At 44.9% G+C, this 19,357-nt stretch overlaps 1 protein-coding gene across 1 annotated transcript in view; it reads right to left on the bottom strand.

The window, feature by feature from the left end:
- The window catches only part of COL20A1 (collagen type XX alpha 1 chain), a 56,294-nt gene that overhangs the window by 4,305 nt on the left and 32,632 nt on the right, over nt 1–19,357 (bottom strand). The window contains exons 25-39 of the mRNA XM_075516953.1: nt 18,519–18,677; nt 16,402–16,479; nt 15,707–15,793; nt 13,482–13,535; nt 12,400–12,495; nt 11,857–11,910; nt 11,451–11,504; nt 11,059–11,112; nt 9,505–9,576; nt 8,784–8,819; nt 7,390–7,456; nt 6,619–6,807; nt 5,219–5,296; nt 4,253–4,408; nt 1,447–1,556 (exon numbers count right to left, since the gene is read on the bottom strand). Of these exons, the coding sequence (XP_075373068.1) occupies nt 1,447–1,556; nt 4,253–4,408; nt 5,219–5,296; nt 6,619–6,807; nt 7,390–7,456; nt 8,784–8,819; nt 9,505–9,576; nt 11,059–11,112; nt 11,451–11,504; nt 11,857–11,910; nt 12,400–12,495; nt 13,482–13,535; nt 15,707–15,793; nt 16,402–16,479; nt 18,519–18,677 (1,344 nt within the window). The remainder of the gene's footprint in view (nt 1–1,446; nt 1,557–4,252; nt 4,409–5,218; nt 5,297–6,618; nt 6,808–7,389; nt 7,457–8,783; nt 8,820–9,504; nt 9,577–11,058; nt 11,113–11,450; nt 11,505–11,856; nt 11,911–12,399; nt 12,496–13,481; nt 13,536–15,706; nt 15,794–16,401; nt 16,480–18,518; nt 18,678–19,357) is intronic.

Raw genomic sequence — 19,357 nt, 5'->3', positions numbered from 1 at the left:
AAGCTGGGTAAGAAGGAGGAAGGGGGGGACGTTTGGAGTGATGGCGTTTGTCTTCCCAAGTCACCGTTACGCGTGATAGAGCCCTGCTTTCCTGGAGATGGCTGAACCCCTGCCTGCCCACGGGAAGGAGTGAAGGAATTCCTTGCTTTGCTTCGCTTGCGTGCGCGGCTTTTGCTTTCCCTATTAAACTGTCTTTATCTCAACCCTAGAGTTTTCTTATTTTTGCTCTTCCAATTCTCTCCCCCATCCCATCGGACAGAGTGAGCGAGCGGCTGCGTGGTGCTTAGTTGCCGGCTGGGGCTAAACCACAACAGTAATCCCCATTTCCCCAGCATTTTCAGGACTGTTTTCCACCGTATCATCTCATTCTCCAGTGAGCTAATCCACATAGCTTGTATCACCTCCCTTTTGGATAAGTTTCTCTCTAGACATTTATCAAGAAACCAGACTCCATGAAATCCACTTGTGTAGAGAGACAGGCAGAGAGATGCACGTGTGAGATGTAATATTCACATACAGTACTAAGGAAAATCCCCCTATAACAGCCCCGCCTGCCTTGATAGCCCCTGTGGGCTCTCCCCCACTGCCGTGATGTCCATTTATGAGACCTTTCATCCCCACCCAGGATGTTGTCTTTGATCCAGCCCTTTAAATCTGGTCAAGCCAAGCTGTTGAGCCCTGGAGAAAGCCTTTTCAGAGCTGCTTGTTAGCAGTGTTGCTGGTTAGTCTTCTGTGCTCATTGTATCTTACTCCTGAGACCAATTTAATACCTTAAAATGATGCTTGGAGAAAAAAAAAAAAAAAAATCTGTCTCCGAAAGGTCCTCAGCCTCTGCCAGAATCCAGCTGCACCAGGTGGGTCAAACTCTGCAGCAGGGATAAAAATCCAAATTTATCACAATTTAAGGACTGGAGGATAGAAGTTTTAAAGAAACTGAAGATATGCTGTCACACAACACGCTGTGTGGAAAAGAAAGTCTCTATGACACAGATTACTTAAGGGTAATGAATGAGCAAATCAGGACAAAGGATTTTAATAAGGACGGAACAGAAGGGGAGGTAAACAGGCATTAGTCTGCCAAGGTGAAGAAATGGTAGGAACTTGTGGGATTGCACAAGGACATGTTAAATTTCTGCACCGAGGTTAATTCAGGTTCATCCAGAAAACAGGTTTAAATCCAGAAAAACTAATATCCAAACTTTTATTTGTAGCAATTAAAGCTTTGAGAACAAAGTCCCTACTAAGGAAAGATCTGCAAGAGAGTTTTTTAAACTGCTTTGCTAATGAATGACACTGTTCTTAACTACAGTTTGCATTAAAAGCGATAAATTGGGCCAGAAAAGTACAAAGCGTGCTAAAGAACAGCACAAGAGGGAAAACAACAGGTTGTGTTCAGCAAAGAGCGTGGGATATTAATATTCACAAATGGCTGGTTTCTGTACTCACTGACAGAGGAGGGAACTGCAACTTGGGCTGGGCAGGGTCTCCTGAGCCTCCCTGCGCCTCCACCTTTAGGGCTGCTGTGTTCCTCCAACCGCTGAAATCTTTTCTTTTTGCTGTTTAATAGCATGCAATGTTCATTGCTGGATTAGGACATTCTCAGCGCCTAAAATCTCTCAGCAGAAATGCTTCTTGGCTTCAAAGAATTGGGTTACAAAGCACTTGCACATATGCTCTGTGATAGTAGGTGGACTAAATATCCATGATTTCAAGTAAATAAAACCACTCATGGGACAAAGTTTGGGAACATAGATGGACAAGGTGTTTGTGCAGGTTGTCGGTCTCCTAATCAATAGCCCTTCTGGGACCCAATTTTGTTAAAGTCTGACCATTCACGTTGTATCAGAAATAATCAGACAAAAGCAAATGTCACTTGAAAATCTACCAATTTTTCAGAGAATAGAGAAAAGACAGATCAAAAGCACTTTGACCTGTATAAACGGAAACATCTACAACTCCACAACACGTATGCAAGGTGTCTATCCCAATGAATGCATCTCCTCCAAGCACCGTGCTCCCAATATGCTGTATACTTCAGCCCCTCTGACCTCTCCTTTTTCTTCTGGCTGGAGCTTTGTCTGCGGTGACACTTCATCTAAGCTAGAAAGATTTCTGTTTTACATGTCAAGGCAACTCTGGAAAGCTCCAAAGTGAACAGAAATGTTTTTCTATCGGTGTGGTATTTCTAGGCATTTTCCTACATTTTCCAAAGGGAATGTATGTCATACTGAAAACATTAATTCTTGGGAGTTCCTAGAGAATGAATATACATTAAGCTAAGGACTACTTTAAATACTTACAGGATTCAGTAATCATATTTTTATTTGACTTTTGTTGTAGGATGACTCCCATACAAGTCTGATATGTTCAAATGTTCCTTTCACAAAAAATTTTAGTTCCATAGGATTTTTCCATAAAGACAAGAAGAAACAATATTTGGATTCCATGTCTAAACAACCTAATTTTCTTAAGGTAGACCTCTTTCTCTTTGGTATTTATGTGACAATCTCGTTTCTAAATGTGGCTGTATTTTCTGTTAAGTTTTCAAAGTCTGGCTATAGGCGTATGAATACCCAGCTACCAGTCTCCATGTAGCTGCAGAAACTGCACATCCAAACTAAGTGCACAGGAATATGCATGATGCTCCATTTCTTGCCTCTTAGCATCTTTGAAAAAATCTGTGCTGATACTTTTTGCTTCATTCCACTTTTGCAAAAAATGAAATATTTTGTTGCTCCAGGTTTAAATCACAGTTCAGACACAAGAGTTTCTGAAGCAGGGGCAGTTTACAAGGAGCGTAACCGAGCACAGCCTGAAGTAGCGATTGCAAAGGAGGAGGTACATTTTTATCAGTATCTGTAAGATTTGTTGTGGGTACATATTAGACCATGGCTCACGCACGGAGCGGGGTGCAACATGACAATTACCTCCATGTCATATAGATAAAAGTCAGACTCAGAGCTATTCAATATTCTACCTTATAAAATGTAAAGTAGCTACTCCGAGTGCAGGAGGCAGAGATGGGAAAGGCCAGCAGGTTAATCTCCAGCTCCTCTCGGTACATGGCTGTGTTCTGTCTGGTCTAAGGCTTTGCTTGACAGTTACCAAGCCCCAGAGAACGAGGGTAAATGGTGGGGTTTGTCACATCACGGGAAGGTTATCACGCTGTCTGCGGTGCTTGTGTACATAACACCCCTGCAAGGAAGCCATCAGCATTTTGCCAAAAGCAGAAACAGTCAAAACGGTGCTAGACTTTGTTACCTTGTCAACCAACAGAAAATGCAGTTTTGCTCCAGTGGCTTTACATCTTTGGGCATGAGGTGCTGTTTTTCTCTGTGCTGGGGACCCCGAATAACAAGTGACAAAAATAAACCACAAGCAGACAAATGGGCAAAAATTATCTGTTATTTCTGAGCATTTCAGTACATTATTTCTTTTTCTTACAAGTCTGTCAGCCTGCACTTCTGACTATGTCTTTGTCTTGCTGCGGGACATGCAACGTGAGTTTGAACACTGCAGTTGTCCGGTGCTGGAAAACAGACAGATGACTCATCTGAACACAGGCTGGTTTGGTGGCTTTAGTGTTTGACTGACTTGTCCATATAGAAATGATGGGACATTAAAAAAAACCCACAATGCATTTGGTGTTCTGGTTGCTGCTTCTCTTGGAGCACGTGGAGCTTTCACTCAGAGATTTCCAGGGCAAAGCAATGTCTTCAGCTGCCACCGCACCAGCCGTCAGGGGATGAAATCTGTGTGTGAAAGGAGATGAGGCCACTGAGCAAATGAATAAATCAGTGTCAAGTACTGAGAAGGAATGGTGTAGAATTAATTCTTTTCCCTTGTAAATCTTTTGTTCGGTGCCAGTGATTTTCTTCATTTCCCAGGACTTTGTACAATTGAGCCTCCATGAAATGTATGTGTAGGAAGTGAGATATTGTTCCTCTCTATCCACCATGGAAACATTGCTAGGGACCTTAAGAACTGAAGATACCCCCATGATCACTCCACCTGCTCGACTACTGCTGCAGTTATGTGTTAGTCTATGAAGGATGGCTGAGGAGCAGTCAATTGAACTGCCTTTTATCCATATGAATTGCACGTGAATCATCCCGATTGCTTTGCAAAGGAGGCTCTTGCAGGACTGACGGTGCCTGAAGGATGAACAGAGGTCTCTGCCTAGCTTAAGAGAAGTAACCAGAGAGACCAGTTCTAAAATCGTAACTTCTGCACCGAGATAGTCAGGACTTACCTCTCCTACCTGCCCCATAACATCCAGAGATATCACAACCTCCTGGATATCCAGACTGCCCAGGCTGTCCTCTGACACCAGGAGAACCTTGAGGACCAGCATTTCCAGGGTAACCCTTCGGACCTGGTTTCCCCAGCACAACTTCTCCTGGTGGGCCTGAAGAAGGAGAAGCACTGTAAGCTGTAGCACATCTACTTTAGCTGCTTCCATGTAATACCTCTTCTATATTTTCTCCATCCTACATCATGGTTAATTTTCTGAGTATTGTTTCCTCATCTGGGTGGAAAAATAGGACCTCTCAGTTGGAAAACCTCTTCTGAATCCCAGAGGCTTATTCTTGACCTTAAGGGTGCCCAGCTTGGCTAAAAATGGAGCCTGGTTATGAGAATCCAAAGTCCACCTACGTGTCAATGCAGAAAATCACCTTAACCCCAGGATCCGCCCCAGAGTCATTGGTTTTTTGTGTCTTTACATCTCAACTATAAAAATTTAAATACGGAAGAATACGTTTGACCACACTCTTTTGATAGTGCCTGGTTTGTTACATCAGTGGCAAACCTCCCACTGATTGCAAGTAACAGGGATCAGGATGGAGGAGTACACCAAATCCTAACAGATTACTCAAAAACCCTTGTGTTTCACTAGCTGAATTTTCGGAGTTTCTATCCCCCGAGCATCTGGTCTTGCATGCAAAAAGGCAGCAAAACTAAAGCTCCCTGGATGTGTCTCAGGTCCTTAAAATACCTCATTACCTGGAATGGTTACCAGAGGGAGGAGGCTGCCTGGAGCAATCTCTTACATCTTAGCAGAGAGGAACCATCCAGGATGCTGCCCACAGTGCTGTGGTAGGAAGGTCAGTCTGCCCCACCACAGTGGTCCTATGGCTGAATGGTGCTTTGAATCTGGCAGCTGGTGAGCTCTGGATGGCCCCACTGGGTCAATACAAAGAGGTTGTATTCACTCTACCTGTTCTGCCTCTGGGTCCTTGGATCCCTTCCTCACTGGCTCCAGGCATCCCTTTTTCTCCCTTGGGTCCTGGAGCACCTAATGACAAGTAAGAGGTAAGTGTCACTTCACTGCATTTTGAATTTCACCCCGAATTAATACTCCCACCAGGCTCCTCTCAGACGTTGAAGTGGAGTCACAGCCCTTGGCAACACAGAGAAATACCCATTTCCTTTAATTCTGTCTGGGCACCTACTTTCTTTTCCAGAGTGGCCAGTTGCCCATGACCAACAGGGCTCCAACCAGCATTGATTTGCAGCCTGATATAGGTGAAAATGGAGATTTTTCACAGATAAATTCATAGCGCTGGTGTTAGTGCACTGGCCTGAGTGTGAGGTCCACTCCCATGCTTTTCACATGGATCAGACAAATCACAAAGCTGAACCATCTCTTCGACCAGGTGCTGGTAAGTCAGGCTTGCTGTTTTCGCATGAAATTGCTCACGAAACCAGTACATCTCAGTGAAACAGGTGCATTTTGACAAAATAGCATTTCTCATATTTTTAAGATGAAAATATTTTGATCAGCCATGTCCTTAAGATTGGTTTTCAGTGAGATCTGTCTTCTCCCATCTCCTTGCTCGACAGGCTGGAAACATCTGCAGGTTGTTACTTCCCTTTTCTCTTAAGTGACGTTTTGATAAGCTCTGCAGATACCAGCTAAGACTGAACAGTGCCAGAGCAAGGAGTTAAACAGAAGGTCTCTAGTTACTTAGAGGTGTTAGGACACTGCTGAAACCAATGTTTTTCATTTTATTTTGACAGACAATTACTCGAGCCACTGACAAACGTTGTCTGCAAATCCAAGCAAAACATATTGCTGCCATTCACTCATTCATGTGCAATAACTGATGCCACTTTCTGAGATTACATTAATCTATTTCTTTAGTCATGTGTGAGGCTTTTGTTGTTGGAACTACTGCTCCAGAAACCTACTTCCACTTTCAGCATTACTTCAGTTGCCTCATGCCTTCCTTCAGTGCTTCCCAAGACTTGGCATTTCTGCCCAGAGGTGATCCGTTCCACCACCACGTGTTCATCCAAATGGCTGTTTCTTTTGCCTTTCTCTAGGAAAAGCATCCTGCCCTCTAAAATCAAACTGTCCATCCTTCAAAATCTACAAACTGACCTTCCTCTCAAAGCAGAGCTTGCAAAAAGAGTGGGCTGCATCTCTCTTCTCCCTACTCTTTGAGCTATCTAACTTGGGTTACTCTTCCTAGAAGAGAGAAGTCCAAAAGGAAAATAGTAATCAGATGAGATAATATCATGGGTTATCTTTACAGTACTGCTTGAGGCACTAAAATGTTTAGTTAAAGTATCAAAGACATAGTCAAAAATGCTTACGAATGCTTCTATCCATACCTCGTTCTCCAGGATACCCATCTTTGCCTGGCTGTCCAGGGATGCCATTTTCTCCTCTTTCTCCATTGCTCCCAGGGGGACCTGGAGGACCTGGTGGTCCTGGTTCTCCTGGTTTTAACCTTTCTTCCCAAACAGGAACTGGCTTCTTTGCATGTTCATGAATGAATGAGTCAAATTTCAACACATGAGCTAAGAAGGGAAGACAGAAAAAGAATGTTTCCTTGGCTGGGAAATTCAGAAAAGAGACAAAACCAGAAGATGTTGTCAGAAAAGGTAGTTAAAACTATCAGCTAGTGCTAAAAGGCTGTCAGTCCAAACTGAGAAAGCCAGAAGCTGAAGAGGAAAACGGGAAGCTGAGTCATGACTTTGTTGCCTGACCTTGGGCAAACTTCTGCTTCTCTTCATGCATCCCAGCACAGGAGGTTTACCAAAAATGCCTCGTCTCAAGAGGAATCAGCACAAATCACCGAAAGAATAATTTCTTTCAAATAAGTTTCAAGCTTTTCCATTTGAGAAATAAAGGAGTCTTTGCAAAGTGCCAAAGGGTTTTCCAAAGAAATATTTCCCAGGTCTCTGTGCTAATGCCACCCAATAAAACCAATGTAGCACTGAGAGCCTGTGATGGGACATTTGCTATGCGTGGTGCTCAGCACGGCACAGGATGGAGGAGCTCCTGGGGTCACTACAGCTTCACGCTGTCTCCCCTCTAGCTTTGTACCCCGCTGCTGGAGAGGCATGAACGCACTCGGGAGCTGGGCTGGTTATACTCACTCTGAATCATCCGCTCACAAGCCTGGCTAACGAGCTGGAAAATTGTGGCCAAGGACTGTGGTTCCCCCTAAAGTGAAACATTTTTTTTTAATTAAAAAAAAAAAAAGGAAGTATTACTATCTTTTTAAGAGGATCGATATCATAACGCCTGATAGCTTCCTGCCCTTTCTTTTTGTCAGCTTGAGTTTCAGAGATATTAATTACTGTGAAATGCAGCTTTATTTATTTATCACAAAGCTCTAAAGCCGTAAAATTGAAATTGGGAAACATCAATAATTGCTCTTCTCTTGCACATCAAAAAGCCCAGACCGAATTTCAATAATTACTGAAGCTACCAAAAAAGGGAGAGTAAATTTCACTCTCAAATTTTATCAAAAAAGATGCTAAGTCTATAACTCAATGTTCTGTGATATGTAAAACATTTAATATGATCAGATATGACAACGTCCTATCTTTCTCTAAATCTTTTATGAATATTGATTCTTACCGTTACTGTATTCCAAATAAACCATATCTGTGGGGTTCTTTAGAAAGTTTTAGTAAAGTAGGAAAAACTGATAAAAATGCAAAAAGCTGCTTAAAAATAAACACTGACTCTATCTGTGAAAATTCATAACTAACACACTGCATACTTCCAAAAACATTTATAAAATATACATCTCTGGTGGATCACTGTGCAGATTACCCAGGCTTAAACAAAAGCTTGGCACAACACCCAAGGGAGGGAAAAAGGAAAGTTCCACTGCAAAAAAAATGTCTAGAAAAGGAAAGGCTGGTGGGAATGGAAGGAGAATGGTGTTAAAAATTTTAATACTGAAGCGTTAACTTGAGACAAAAGCAGTCTGTCAAAAGCAGCTCACTCCTGTCTGAAGCCTAATTCACGTAAGTCAATCTTGGCAATGAGGCTCAGACTCCTAGAAAGACACAGGGTTTCTTTTTAATCAAAAGTCAGAATGAGAAAAACTTCCTCTCACAATAAAATAACCTTCAAAGGCAGCGTAGATCTCCTGACATCAAATGCTCTGTGCTGGGGCATGCCAGAGGATTATTACAAATGAGTCCCCTCTTACGCAATACATTAAAAAAGAGCAGCTCAGTCAAGTCAAGTGTTCTTGGTTTTTCCTTCTCAGCAAAGAATGGATTTTCAGTTGGCATTTCTTCTTCATTACCGCAATTGATACCAGGGAGCTCCTGACTGCTGCGGGATTATTTATATCGCCCCAGCATAGCCAGTGCAGGGGAATGGAAAGGCAACAAGCTATAGGTACACGAGGTTATTCAACACTGAGAAGGTGTGTATGTGTAAGCATAGCTTGCAAAGCACGTTACCACATTCACTCTTTTGAGTGTAGGATACAGTGACAGTGTTGCAGCCTAGCACCACAAAAACTCACTTTCTCTCCTCTTTCTCCTTTTGGACCTGGCAGCCCCTACAAGGAAAGAAAAGCAAAAATAAAAGTCTAGGGAAAGGAAGAGCAGAAGAAAACAAAAAAGATCAATGGGGATGTGGGTTACTTTAGTGGGACATGGAGCACAAAGTTTGTTTCCCACACTCTCGTCATTTCCTTGACCTCACGACGGTGACTAGGAGAGCTTCAAGCTCATAGGGATATTTTGGTGTCTTTTTTAAGAAAAAGAATAATAAAGCAGCAGCTGGAGCAGTGGCATAAAGCACCATCAACAGGGATGCAGAAATTCCTCAGACACAATCTTAGAACAGATTTCCCAACATACTAGGTGGTTTTTAACATCTGAGAAGAAGAAATAACTGTGACATCTAGACCTGCGGTTGCCCCTACAAGCCCAACACTGGCTACTCCAGCTCAGGACTGACTCTCTTGCTTTATTCTAGAATCTTACACCAGAAATTTGGTTGGATGTTGGATTTCATGTAGCTTGTGAATCTACAGAGAGCAAAGGGAGGTGGGATTTGTTAAATGCTTTATCAACATTAAGTAGCCTGGGCTTTGCATATCCAGGCAGCTCCTTAAGAAGGATGAGCATGAATTAAAACTATTCTTTAGACTCTGAGGGAGAGCTGCTGTGGGAACAGCTTGTTTCCACTCAATTATTTCATGTCTTGGCCTCCTTTGAGACCCAAAAGCAGAAACTTACTGTTGGCCCAACGTCACCCGGAGGTCCCTTCTCTCCACTGCTGCCTCGGGAGCCTGCCACTCCTTGGAAACCCTGCAGACATTAATTACAAGACACAGATAAAAGTCCAGTTACTTCCTAACTTTCTTGTTTCTCTGTTCAAAGCTGACATCTCCCTACAGCTCCAGGGGCACCAGCAGTTTGAGTTTAGAGGACTCTAGCAAGGGCATTGTAGCCTTAAGGTTTATGTCAGTACCTCGTCCAGCCATAAGTCCAATATTAAGAGTATATTGTGCATGAGTCATATTCACATCATTTCCTATTACTGCCTCAATTACGGTCAAGCCAGCAAAGCTGAGTTTTGCCAACAAACTGCAATGTGTTTTTTACCCTACAGGCTTTAGATCCTTCATTATATATTCAGATTTAGACATAGCCTAAAGCATAACCCTTTTCTTCAGCCTCCTAATACCATGCTCTTGTTTTCTTTTTCCTTTAAGACCTGTGTTTGCCTCTAATACTTTACAACAGTAACAGCAGCTTAGAGAGTGGGATGTGCCTTCTTTGGTCATCTCTTTGTGAAGTCTCTGTGCCCTTTGGAGCCGTAAAGGGAAGAAAAAACCAAGCCAAAAACAACCAGTAGAAATATTTTTCTTTTATAATTTTCCAGCTATTATGTTTAAGCTCAATAGAGATTAGCAACTGTTCTGATCAGTGAAAATGAAAGAAGTCTTCAAGGCAGCACCAGAACAGCTCTCAGAGCCTGCTCTGAAGGCTACAGTGCTTTCCTCACGTTTAGAAAGCTGAGGTTCAACCCTGCCGGATCCACATCTTCCCAGGATGAGCAAGTCAAAGTTATGAGCTGAATTCAACCTCAGCTCCCATAAACACCTGACTTCACCACAACTACTGTGGGGTCTAATGCAAAGACAGCAGTGAGCAATTTCCATCTTACACTATTAAGGACTGCCAAATTCTTTATAATTCAGCAGTGAGAATTAGTAACTGTCAGGTCCACCACTCATCATCTAAACCCAAATTCAGTTTCCCATGTAAAGTGAAGTGTACCTGTTTCACAGAACTTGGAAGAGCTGTGGTGCCTTCAAATTAGCAGATGGATGTAAATCAACGGATCTTAAGGTTCTGCTATCCTGGGCACAACAGAGTGCAAATACACCTATCTACATACGGCCCTGTCAGCAGATACTGGAAATGGTGTGGGGGAAACCTGCCTGCATCCTCCAGCTCCTGCTGATTTCAATCTAACAAGCCCATATACCTCAAACTCAACCAACAGCTGAAAAACAGTAGCACCAGGAAAGCAAAAATAGCAAAACAAGCATCTCCTTGCTGGGTCAAAGCTTCCCCAGAACTTGCCAGAAGCAGCCAAGGTTTTTCTTCTTACACTGACACTGGCAGGGAAAGTGGACATCTGCACAATGTGCCAGGTATTCCCCGTGATACCCCACGAATGGGTTTTGCCCTGACACCTCTGGGTGACGGCTAGTCAGCGGAAACCACGAGCCCCTGCTGAGGAAGAGATTTCAATATGCATCACTCATAGTGAGTACTCACCCTTGGTCCAGGAGGTCCTGGAGGCCCAGCTGTGCCTTCTAGTCCCCTTACCCCCTGCAAAGCCAAATCCAGTTATTTATTAACAAGAGGATTCAAACAGACCTAGTAAGCAGTGAGGTCTTTTTGCCATGTGCCGCTTTTAACAGGAGCTTGCTGGGAACGGGTAAAAAATGCATCTGCCAAGCAGGCAAGAAGGGTGGCACCTGGTCAAATTTGGCCAAACCTGAGATGACCCCATTTTTTTTTTCCCCAATCCCTCTGGCTTTGTGAAAAGACCGTTCACTTATGCACAGAGTGCATTAGGAGAGCTGGATGTTTCAGGTCTCTGCTGGTACGCTTACAGCAGAACTTTAGGCACTCATACACGAAAACTCAGAGGTGAGGTATTTTACCTTTGCACCTTGAAGACCATCCCTGCCTGGAGCTCCCTGCACACCAGGAATGCCCTGTAAATCAGAATTGCTGGGTAAAGTTGGCATCTGATTATCATTGCCCTAATTCATCTCGTAACATGGGAATTAAGAAAAATATGGAAGAAGAAACAGAGTTATTCATTAAACAGAGCAATCACTGTTATCCCACCTTTAATTTCATTAAATCTAGCTTCCAGATAGGTCTATCTTTCTTGCACCAACTGACTCAGTTTCCCTTGAGAAAGTGATGACACTCCAAAATGAAAGACAGTTTCCAAGCAGACAACGGTAACAACTCTATGGCTTTTCAATCTTGCTTAAAGTAGTTACTGGGAAAAACGGGCAAATCTTTGAGATAATTAGAAGGGATGGTGTCTACCATTACCTGCATGCCAGGACTTCCAGTGTCTCCTTTCTCTCCTTTAATTCCTGGTGGTCCCTTGGATTAAAACAGAAGCACATAGTTAGGCACGCTGCAGCATCCTTTAAGGCAAACAGCATCCTGCTGCTCCACATCCACGTCCCAGGTTGCTGCTGCTCTCTGTGGTGCTACAGGGTACTTCACAGCCACAGCAAGTGCGTGGAGATTCTGCCATCCCAGACATGCACACAGCAGCCTCCACCTCTACTCCTTGCCAAGCAGCGATGATCATTGCAGAGAAAAATGCCTGAATACTCCACTGGGCTGTTTTCATTAAAGGCACATTAGGGAGAGTCTGGACAAAAGCTGTCTTTTGCCAGAATGACTAAGTGCAGGGCCTCATCAGCATGAAAAAAAAGATCATCACCTCTCTCTAGTGCAGCTGTCCAGCTGTTAGTAAGGATGATGTAAATACACAGATCACGTTTTGGGGGCTTTATTGAGACACCCATGTTCTAATTGCAAAGAGCAAGTGACAAAAAAAAGGCAGTGGAAGAGATCACATACCACAGGACCCTGAACCGTGATTCCTTGGGAACCTGGAGAGCCTTGCTGGCCACTAGGACCCTCTGGCCCTACTTGTCCAGGTGGGCCTGGTTCACCCTAAAGCCAAAGACATGACATCAAACATAAGGAAAGAAAGCAATTAGTTCCTGCTCTCCATATGGGCTGCACTGCACGACCTAGGTCAGCATGACCTGTCTACAGGATTCAAGATGAAGTCAGGACAGTGAGGGGATCTCTAGTAACCTCAGCTGCCTTGGCCTTTTCGGTCCAAGGTTTTGGTGCATCTTTCAGGGGAGAAGACGGCAAAGCTGCAGATAGTGCTTTGCAAAGCACAATCCACCTTCCCAAGGAGCGGGTCATTCCTGTTATTCAAGATGGCCAGAGAGCAAAGGGAAATGTTCCTTAACCCGTGGCTGAGATCTGCATCCATGCTCATTCCTTCCCCAAAATCTTTCCCCTATAACCATGCTGCTTTCCCAGATGTTATCCCAAAGAAGGGGACCACTGGGCTGGCCTGGCTCTGCCCTGTGTTGATCAGCGGAGCAGTGAACACTTACACCAGGGCTTGCTCCAGTCCCGAGGGTTTGGGGATTCAAACCCAGCCGTTCCTTATGCTCACCTCAGGGATGCTTCTGGAGGCTTTGTGTGGTTCTTGCTCTGCTTCGCTCCTCACGCTGCTCTGCCCCAGAGCAGTACCAATCTGTCTGGTTTGGAGGCTTGGCAGCCAGAACAAGCACAGCACAAAGACTGACCATTTTCCAGCAAGGCTGCTTTCAGAGAACATTGCTGACCACATACATTGCATTAATTCAGCACAATCAGGCTCATCATCTCAATTTCCAAAGCCCAACTGAGCATTTAATGAATAATAAGTGATCCCATCCTTCTCAATGCATCAGTCCTTAAGGCTCTGTTTGGGCTCTGCTTGGTCAGTGAGACAGTCCCCCGTCTAAGAAGTCCAGCTCAGACCAGGAATGAACACATCTGGGTGCACTAACTGAGGAGTCTGCACTCCTGCATCATGCCTCCGACACAGCCTGAAGCCAACAAAGCCAGCGATAGTGCTCAGTATCAGGGCTCACCTTGGGTCCTGGCTCGCCCTGCTCCCCTTGCGGTCCTCTCCTCCCAGGGCTGCCCTGCCAGTAGGACACAAAGCTGCTGTTACGAAGATCATAATCTTTATTGCAGTGTAACCAGGAGCCTAGGGGACAGAAGTTGGTGCACTCTGCTGCGCACAGTGAAAGATGTTTCCTGCCCAGAGAGCTTGCGGCAAATGGAGACAAGAAGAAAATGAATCGTGTCATCCAGCAAACGTGGAAAAGGGGAGAAGAGAGGACAGCACAACCTCTCCGTGGGTATGCTGCACTCACCACCAGCAGGGAGAGGTGAACTTTCAACCTGTTCAACCTCCTCCCTCCAACTCCTCCATTCATTGTCTCAGCATGGATTTGCTGGGGAGGGGGTCACATATGAACATGGAAACACACTTAAGAAGAAAAAGAAGAGGTGCTCATGTCTACAGGCCTTTGGGACTATGTTGGTTTTTCTAATATCACCCCAAGAAAACAGACACATGCTGAGATCAGGGACAGGAACCAGCTCTGGGGAGACCTGGCTTAGCTCTGCATCTGCATAACTGCTGGAGGGAGAGCAGAACCCAGTCTTCTGGCATGAACCAATATTGTGTGAACTTTTGACATCTTAGTCTGAAAGTTTCTATTCTTGACTCTAAAAAAACAATGGATTTGGATTAAGAAGTACAGGCAAGGAGTTTTGGGAAAGGTGCTTTCAGAAGCTTCCAGAAGCTCATTTCAGAAGTCAGCTGGACCTGGTCAAAAACACTCATTAAGGGCAGTGATAAATACAAGGTGGGACATAGTCTTGCTAACTGGAGTTTTAAAAATAGCAACGAGTGCTCTTGTAACTGCAGCAAATTACCAAGGGTTTAGTGGTGTGAGGATAAGGTTATGTGTCAAAACCGTATTTTCTCTAATGCTTAAAAGAGTCTTGCTCTTTAAAGAGTTGTACTGCGGAGATGTTTAAACCACAGGGCAATGCAAGCTGGTAATTATGCACTTAGGATATTGAAGCAAACTGTGATAGTGGAGTGTGCTGTGTAATTAAAATTCCACTGGAATGAGCATGTAATTACGCTGCAATGAGGCGCTGTTCCTTGCAAAGGGTGGAACTGAATTCACAGTTAAACCATAGTAATGCAAGGGGTGATCTGAAACCTTTTCACCTGAGCGAGGAGGCCGATGTTTTTTAATGGCTATTTTCCAGGAGAAAAGCACCTGGAGTGGTTGAAATGGGGTCCTCTGGACAGGTTGTCAGGTTTCAGCTGTCTTGTACAAATAAAATGTTTTTCCCCAAACTTCCAAAAGGCAAACTTTTTGATAGCTGCTTCCTAGTGTTTAGCTGGAATATTTCCTCCTGCAATTTAAGCCCATAGTGACTCTCCTGCGTCCATAATGGAGAGGGCAAGATATTGCATTTGCCTTTATCCCTGAACATGTTACATACTTAATGGCTGTTATCACTTCCCCCCCCATTTCCTTCAGGGTTTTCTTGCAGGTAACATTCACTGTAAAGAGAGAGAGCTTTGGGGACAGACAGAATTGCAGTCCCCTTTCTCCTTACACTGCCCTCCCACACAGACACTTACAAGGCTCCCACTTAACACAGAAACCAGATAGGAAGGTTTTGTGGTGGTTTGTTTTCATTTACAAAGAGTTTCAGAGCCTCTGATCCATGAAATCTCTGCAGGCACCAAGGGTGACCCATCCTCCCCTCCTAAGAGGATTAACGTGGCACCAGGAACTGCTCAGCCTGTTCCCAGCTGCAGCTGTTGCATTGCCAACTCCCCGTCTCCCCATTTCATCAGCATCTGAAACCTCAGAGACACCTCTCAGCCTTGCCCTGGCACGGGGAGGACATCAAAGCTCCTCAAGGTAGGACGAGAGGAAACGGTCTCAAGTTGCGCCAGGGAAGGCTTAGATTGGATATTAGGAAAAATGTCTTCACCAAAAGGGTTGTCAAGCATTGGAACAGCCTGCCCAAGTGGTTGAGTCACCATCCCTGGAGGTATTAGAAAGATGTGACACTTAGGGACATGGCTTAGCGGTGGACTTGGTAGTGTTAGGTTAATGGTTGGACTTGGTGATCTTAAGGGTCTTTTCCAACCTAAATGATTCTATGATTCTAAAGCCTCAGGGATGTCCTCGTGCCTGGCATGCCAAAAAACACAAAGCAACACCAGTGCATGCAATATACTGCTTTCAAGGAACACGTGGAAGGGTGGACTTACAGGGGGCCCTGGAGGTCCTGGCAAGCCCGGGCGGCCAGAAGTACAAGAGCAGGCAGGAGCTAAGGTAGGGCAGGTCTCCTCATCCCTCTGAAACGAGAGCAAGCCAAAGATGCATGAGCAGCTGCGTAGCAAGAGCGGGATGGCTCACAGGTAACATTTTCAGTGTTTTGAAATTCAGTTGGAGAAAAGCAGAAATTTTCTCTACTCCACTGAGAGATTTTTGTGAACAACTGAGTGCTTTATTTTTCTGTCAAGTAACAAGTTTAGACAAAAATATATGAACCAGCCCTGCCTGAAACTTGCATAACATATACTGGAAGATAATTTTCTCCTTGCTAAGTCTTTATAGGCCCCACAAAGCAACTTTCTGTGTTGAGAAGAAAACTTGAAAGGAAGAGCAGGGGGATGTTGTGACTCAGGGCAGAGGTGGCAGCAAAGCCATAGGACTGTCAGGGCTGCTGTCACAGATGAGTTCATGACAGGAGGGATTCAGAGTTTTCTTTCCTTTTGAAGCAAACGCAGTTTTGTTCACTTCACCAAGAAACACACAGATGTTATTCCCAAGAGAAGAGGAAAAAAAGATGGTTTCCCTCTCGAGTCTATCAAAATCATTTGCAGTGTCACTTCAGTGCCATGGACTTGTTCCATCATCCCCAGCTTCGTGTCAATTAGCAGAGTGGTCCCTCTTGTCTTACCAGTGCAGGGAGATCACAGCATCTGTCGTCCTCTGCCCCTACGCTGCTGCACATGATCTGCAAAGACTGCAGCTGGAACTGTGGAAAAAAGAGAGTTTGACGAGAAAGTAGCATTGGCACGCACAGTCCATCACCAAATCTCATGACATTCAAGTGCTAAAAATAATCTTCAGTGGCGGTTTGACAGCTCTCCTCCATATGGTCCCAACTATAATTGTGCCCCAAAAAGCCACAACATGAAAAGTACCCCTGGCCATTGAGTGTTTTACAAGCTCTCAGGTCTCTGTCTTGCTAAGCAAGTCAACAAGCAGCTTCACACCAGCAAAAGCCAAGTGTCCAATTTACTCACAGTCCTGCAAGAGCGGACAAGTTCTCAAGTAATTGGGCTTCAGCATCACCAAAATGTGAAAGTAAACTTTGCTTTGCTCCCCTTAGGGGCATGGAGATAAGAGTAGATGTGGCAGCAGCATTTCTCAGGGCAGATGGGATCCCCTCCCAAGAACCCCCAGCCTGTCTCTCTCACCACATCCCTCACAACTGCCACATCTCCCCATTCTGATTAACAAAGGAGCACACACTGCACAAAGCCAAACCAAAATAACGAGGCAGAGATTTTTTTTCTTTCCTTGACACCATTTCTCATCTTTTTTTTCTTCCACTCCATGCATTTAACAGCGAGCAAGCTGTACAGCCCAGGGAGTGTGACATGCAGCATACAGATATAGATGAGCCCTGTAGATCAAGCGACATTTAAAGATACCTTAAATTAAATAAGGTTCCACAATAACCAGTAATGAGACACTCTGTCTTCTCAAGGGCAGCAGAGCCGTGGAAGACATGAAGCTTTGCTGGGCTTGAAAGGCAATGGGAGTAGGGACAGCACAAAGCTGTTCATTACTTAGCTGGATCTGTCTAGCTAAGCTGCTAGCAGGGGGAATTTGGGAGGGACAAGGAAATCACAGATTCCTGCCTTGCTGGCCACAGGCTGGTGACCAAATTGCCACAGAATTTATTTACGAAATAAGTAAATACTGCTTGAATACCACCGTCCCCTGGTTTGTTATACAGCTGACCCCGTATCTTCCAGGCAATTCCAATGTCCACTTTTTCCCTGGTACATCCCAGACCTCTGCTTCTCTCTTTGCAGTTAGGGAGGCATATGGGACAAACTGCTTTTACTACACTGCTTTGAGGCACGGGAAGTTGTAAATCACCTGATGCGCTCTTTTCCCCTGGACTCCTAGATCTAAAAGCAGAGCCAAGGAACAAAAGCTCCACAGAAGTCATGAATTATTTTCTACAGTCGCACTTAGTACATCGTGAGTGATGAACTTGCCCCTTATTCTGCACATAGTTAACACTCCTGTTTTGTGGAGTAAGTATGGCAACAGACTGCCAGGCGAGGGCATACACGGGTGTTTTTGCCCTTAGGACCGTGCACTGGGCTGTCACAGGGCATGGCACTGACTCCACACTTTCCCTTATCCTTCCCTCTTGTAGGGAGCAGGCTCTCTGCCGTGCCGTGTGACGCAGTAAGGACATACCCGCAGGCTGGCACCGAGTGTTTGGGTTGGTTTGTTTTTTTTCAAGTAGCAGCTGGCAAAGAGCCTCTATACTGAAGATTATTCTCCTATCATTTGCATGCAGACAGGCAAGCCCAAACACGCTGGAGACTGAGGCACATCCAGCCCTGTTGCCTTCAGTCACCGGCATTTCCCGGTACCGCTGGCTGGGGGCTGATGTGCACAACCTTCCCTTGCAGAAGCAATTCCCAAACCCTCCTGTCTGCTTCAGCATCTTAGTGCAGGATCCGTGCTTCCCCGGTCCCCAGACGATGCAGCCAGCTGAAAGCACCTCCGGGACACGCTCACGCTACTGCCTCTGATCACAGACCTCAAACAGAGGTGGGAGGCAAGGGGGAGAAACACCGCGCTAGGAAAGCTCATTAAAATCGCAGAGATCAGCGGGATCAGGACACGGACATGCGTCACAGCAGCATTTGGAGGCATTCAGAGCGAGAATGATGTGAGATGGCACTGCTCTCCATCTGCCCACCCCAGCCGGCTCCAAATTTAAGCCTCCCCACTCTCCAACAGCACACACCGCTGGGGACTCACCGATGCGGACCCGCTCCTGGGTCCTCTGGTCCTTGTCACTTTTCCCAACATGATGAAGCCAGCGGTGGAGATGCTGCCGACGGTGTTGATAGGTTTCTCTGCTATTTTCTTACAGTCCAGGTAGAGTTTGATCTTGAAGTGGCTCACGGCCACGTGCACCTGGGTGGCAGGTAGAAAGAGGCGGGTTGGAGCTCCGTGATGAGATGAGGGAGTCTTTTAAAGACAGTAATGCCTTCTGCCCATTTCCCAGACTGCTGCTGTTACTAGTGGTGTATTTTTAATGACCAAATGGATCAAGGGGGCTCAGGAATAAGTTTCGGTATACGCTGTGTCTGGTGTGCAACACTGCACTTTTCCCTGATGTTCCCCCCGCCTCGCCTTGGGAGAAGCCTTTCTGGAGTTGTAGTATTAATTAATTCAGTTTTCGGAACTAGCTGAATAATGAAGCTGCCTACAGATATTGATAGAAAGTGCTTGTTGCTTATTTGGGTGGAATACCTTTGCTCTGAGAACACAGATGGCCAAAAAAAACCCCTGTTATGAGTGATAAGGTGGCTTTCTCACAAGGCTCGATTTATTTTTTTTCCTTCCTTCCAGCACACTAAATAGTCACCAAAATCCCAAATTCTAAAAAAAGTTTGATTTTTCAATTTTTCCTGGTTCATAAGACCTCAAAAAACCCCCTCAGTTTTGGAGTTTCTGGGGGGAAAGGGAAACAATCAGTATGTGGAAATCACAATTGTAAACTTCAGCATATCAAATAGGTTTGCCAGCTCCCTAGCAATCTGGATGCAAAGCATTTGTATAATCACTCCTCACTTTGAACAATACACATTGAT

Source organism: Mycteria americana, chromosome 14, assembly GCF_035582795.1.
Source record: "Mycteria americana isolate JAX WOST 10 ecotype Jacksonville Zoo and Gardens chromosome 14, USCA_MyAme_1.0, whole genome shotgun sequence".
NCBI lineage: Eukaryota > Metazoa > Chordata > Aves > Ciconiiformes > Ciconiidae > Mycteria > Mycteria americana.
The sequence above is the reverse complement of the archived record's forward strand: the minus strand, read 5'-3'. Positions and strand labels throughout refer to the sequence as shown.